The following is a 4,781-nucleotide window of genomic DNA, read 5'->3' on the forward strand; positions in this document are numbered from 1 at the left end:
ACTTAAATTATTAATGATTTATTACAAAACCATATTGATTGATATGAGTCTGTAATCAACTTTCATTACGAACCTATAAGAATGAACAATCTTAATGCTCCTCATAGCTCCTAAACATCGATACTGTGCATTTATATGATGAAAATGTGTATTATCCTGACAAAACTGCAATTTTCTTTTCAAACTTGTAAACTATTTTTTCTAAGAAAATTATTCCGTTTTTGTCAACTGAAAGTGTGTTGATAAAAACAGAACATATCAGTACCATTTTATCAGTGTTTCCAGCGTAAAAATGATTGTGTTTTGCTCTCCCGAACGCAATGTGCAACACAATATGCATACTTAAACTTTGTTCATGACTCGACTTTAATAACGTGGGCTTATTCTATTTTTTATTTCGTTTAAGTCTTATGATTTTGATCTTTCATGAATTCTTCTTAAATAGTATTGCAAGCTACAAAAACATGTGTGCTTCGGCCAACTGTATGCAGTGAACACTTCCTTTAACTTTGGTGACCATTCGGTATCGTTATCTTTGAAATTTATCGGTATCTGCATATAACACCTCCATATGATTGACTCTTTTGATAACAATATAGCAGTGTTGCCATCTATTATCAGAATATGAAAACTTAAACTATCATTTCGGAAACTTCACAATCCATGTTCCAACTTTGCTGAATACCTCGGATCATAAAAGTATCTCTATTGAGATTCTGCTCAGAGGATTCGAATACATTAATAAGACCTCGGATCAGTTTTTTCAAATCTAGATGTTTCACTTTTCAAAAACAAAATTATAACCCTGATTTTTTACGGGCGTAAAAAGAGGTTGATCGTTCAGTACAATTCTCCCCCATGTACCTCCATACCGAGCTGGATGCTGCTCGAAAACGGAAGCTGTCAATCTGATCCAGCATTCTCCTTTGCGAGAGATGAAAAACCTTCCCTCTGTAGCTAGTTAAATTCTCACCACGGACCTTCTGTTATCTCGTGAACCTCTCTAGACAGTCAACCGAAGAGAACCTGGCTCCAAAGAGAGCCACCCGCGCGCGGACTCGGGGAGAATTTCTCCAACGCATCCGGACGGAAGAGGGAAGGAGAATACCGTGGAACCGAACGGAACACATCAGGGAACACACGGTGCGTGGCTTCCCCTCCAGCGAACGAAAACAGTTTTTCATTTCGATCGCGTACGGGCACGAGAACGGACGACACAACTCTTGCCAGAGACCACGGTTCTTGGCGCGCGCTCTTTCTTCCATACCATACCACTTTTACTGACTGTGTGTCTGTCTGTCTGTGCTGAATTTCTCGGTGTCCAACAGTCAGCCATTGAACGGGATTGGATCGGGGAAAAAGTAGCTAATCAATCAAAGTGCGTAATTGAATCGCTGACTAGGAGACAGTTACGACGAAGGAAAATCATTCTTTTCCTACGGTTCCGGTTTTGTGTGTGTCTGCTTGAGGAAAAGGTGCGCGCAGTCGATTTTTTTCGGTGAAGGAGCTGCAAGAGGGAAGGTGAGCGCTTCATTAGTGATACCGATACGGGATACAGTACGGATACTGGAGTAATAAAGGTGCCAACGGTGACCAATTAGTGAGCTCGACGAAAGCTGAGAAAAGGTCGGAAAGCTTGAAACAGTGTTTCTCTGGTGGAATCCAATGCATACATGGTGAAGTCGAAGGTTCAAGAAGTGAGTGATTGAAGAATACAGCACGGAGTTGAACCGAAGCCGTTGACTGTGAGTTCGAGTTGGGAAGGATAGCAAACGGAAGAAAATCAGTTGACAATGAGTGATTTCCCAGCGGTAGTTGAGTTAAACGTGGGAGGAGTACAATACGCTTCGAGCTTGGATACACTCAGATCGGAGGATGGCTCCTGGTTGCAGGAAGTGTTCGGCGGCAGTGTAGATGACATGCTCAAGGATAGCCAGGGTCGGTTCTTCATCGATCGCGATGGAGTGCTGTTCCGATACGTGTTGGAATACCTACGGGAACCAGCTAAGTTCAAGGTGACGTCAGAGTTCCAGGATCGAGTACGACTTCGGAAGGAGGCAGAGTTTTTCCGGTTGGGCGGTTTAGTGGAAGCCTTGACCAAGGAACCGGGTTGCATCACCATCGGCTATCGGGGTAGTTTTCAGTTTGGTCGCGATGGGCTGGCGGATGTGAAGTTCCGGAAAATCACACGACTGTTGGTCCATGGACGTGTGGCGATCTGTCGGGAGGTGTTCGGCGATACCTTGAACGAGTCGCGCGATCCAGACCATGGAGGACCGGATCGTTACACGGCGCGGTTCTTTCTGAAGCACGTCTTCATCGAGCAGGCCTTCGACATGCTGCAGGATAATGGATTCCGGTGCGTCGGCAGTTGCGGTTCCGGCACGGCCGGATCCATTACGGAAAACCTGAAGCCCGGTGTGGACTCCGAGGAGAACCGCTGGAATCACTACAATGAGTTTGTCTTCATTCGCGACTAAGGCCGTGCGAGCTTTGCTGCGGTGTCGGAAGGATTGGTGACCAAAAAGTTAAGTGACGGAAATCTGTAGATATCATGTGATACATTAAATAGCCACAAGTTTGATCAGCCCCGGTGCTGAGAGGGGAGAATAAAGGGGATTAAGAAAATTCGGGATTTGTGTTTGAGTTCGTTTTGAGTTGTGCGAACGAGAAATATTCTCGTTCTGATCTAACGTGACATGCATCGATTCCTTTTTCCAACATTGACGGGGGACCAACTTGTTGAAAAGCATGATTAGTCGAGTGTCGTGGCTTCGTTGGGATGAAAAGCCACTTCATCATTATCGGTTTTATCTTGGTCGGTGGCGTTGCTGGTTAGGAGGTTAGGAGTTGGAGCAGAAAGGGCTCCCATCCCATCCGTGGGCTCCGCAATCAAATCTCGCTCTCCATCATTCTCGCTTCCAGTCGAGTGGCAAGTCTGGTAATGATGTGTTTGACGACGGCTGAAGCACAGCGTGTTGATTGGGGAGTAGTTTTTCATTCTCCCCGAAGGGATGTGAAATAACTGGTTGCTCGAAATTTGTGCTGATTGGCTGGCACATTGGTGCTGGGTGGATTTGGTCGTGTGATATTTCATCCATACTGGCCGGGGGCGATAAGATTGTCTCTGCTTTTGACGGGTGTTCGTTGAACAGTGACGAGGACTGTAAATCCTATATAGTTGATTTGATGAACAGGAAGCTGTTTGATGCTTTTCACAGACATTTATATGTTTTACGTGGAATTGTTGTAGATAATGTACGCTTAGCATTACTCAGAAATTTATCTTCCTAGTTGTAAGCGTTCGACTACTTACAGCTTCAGTTATTCTTTGAAGACATTTATTAGTACTTTGATAAATTATAATCTCTGAACATATAAGGATTTTTAAAACGTGACGTAATTAATACAAATTCCAGCGAATCATTTGAAGAAGTTAGTGAACCTTGAATCATTTTACCATAAATCATCATCTTCTTCTAAGAAATATTACGATTAGCCTTGGAGTTCGTAGCTTACTTCGGTGATATTCGATTTATTTCACTGCCATGGATCGTAATTTTTATTCATTTGATATCAGTGTTCAACATATTGCAGTTGCACTAATGAAACAGCATGAAATCGTAAGCTTCTCATTTTCTCTCAATTTTTACTAACTTACATGGGGGATTGTATTCTAGTTCTACTAGTATGCACTGTAGAGCTACGTCGGGAATATTCGTTTCACAATTCTGCGAACTAAATACATCCACATTATTTTGACTGTTCATTCACTTTATTATATCTTCCTCTCCTATCTATCTAAATAACTAAAAACGGAATGGTGTTTGTATGTCGCGACATAACTTGAGAACGGGCTATCGGCTAAGTGAACTGCTCCAAAATAGGATATAGCTTTTGACAAAAAAAATCTTCAATTAAGTTGGCCTAATAAATGATCTCGAAGCTTTCTCAGTCTTGTGTTTATGACTGGTATGAAAAAGAAATCATGTTCAATTTACGGTCCAGGATTCCATAGGATTGAAAAGTTTTCTTGACTTTCCTGAAAATAAAATGTTTGCCAATGTTTGTCGTGCCTATGGTTTTAAATGTGAACTCTATGAATCTAAGTGTTTAATACAACGTATTGTATTGTAGGAAGAAAGCATGTATGAACCGGTTGAGTTTCTGCTGAAGCACTTTGGCGAGACCTGCAATAGTTTATCGAAATCTTGAAGTTTGTTGCGAGATGGATCAACTAGATCCGAGCTCTGAAGAAAGCAAAAAAAAAGCCTTGGAGTTTTATCTACACCTTAAATGGTTTTTAGCATACTGTATCCCAGAGTTCTGTGAGCTTTGGGTGAGAAAGTAAATTAAAGGTTTAATGCTATGTTGTGACTATGGAGTTGTATACACGTTCTGAATTTTTTCGACTCATTTTTTTGACTATGGAAATTTTTCCAGAAATTCCTAGAATTCCTCAGGGAATTACTTCAGGAACTTTTTAGGAATTCACTGGAAAATTATGCCAGCAATTTCTTTGCTGATTCCTTTGAGGACTCTTCCGAGAATTATACCAGCAATATTTCTCAGAAAATAATTCCGGGAGTTCTTCCGATAACTCCTCCAAAATTTTCTCTACATATTTCTCAGATATTTCGCCAGGAATTCACCAGGAAATTTTTCCAGGAATTCCGTCGGGAATATCTCAAGGAAGTATTCCGGGCTTTCTAAAGGGAATCATCCGTCAATTTCTCCGTGAATTAATCATCAATTCCTTAAGTAAACAATCCAAGAACTTC

General features: G+C 41.7%; 1 protein-coding gene across 1 annotated transcript; it reads left to right on the top strand.

Annotated features, from left to right (window-relative positions):
- Nucleotides 1–1,158: 1,158 nt before the first annotated feature.
- On the top strand, nucleotides 1,159–4,479 carry LOC5570583 (BTB/POZ domain-containing protein KCTD12). The gene has a single exon (XM_021842786.1). It carries the CDS (start codon nucleotides 1,794–1,796, stop codon nucleotides 2,478–2,480), a length of 687 nt encoding a protein of 228 aa, XP_021698478.1. The 5' UTR covers nucleotides 1,159–1,793; the 3' UTR covers nucleotides 2,481–4,479.
- Nucleotides 4,480–4,781: the final 302 nt, after the last annotated feature.

This window comes from Aedes aegypti, chromosome 1 (assembly GCF_002204515.2).
Source record: "Aedes aegypti strain LVP_AGWG chromosome 1, AaegL5.0 Primary Assembly, whole genome shotgun sequence".
NCBI classification, from domain to species: domain Eukaryota; kingdom Metazoa; phylum Arthropoda; class Insecta; order Diptera; family Culicidae; genus Aedes; species Aedes aegypti.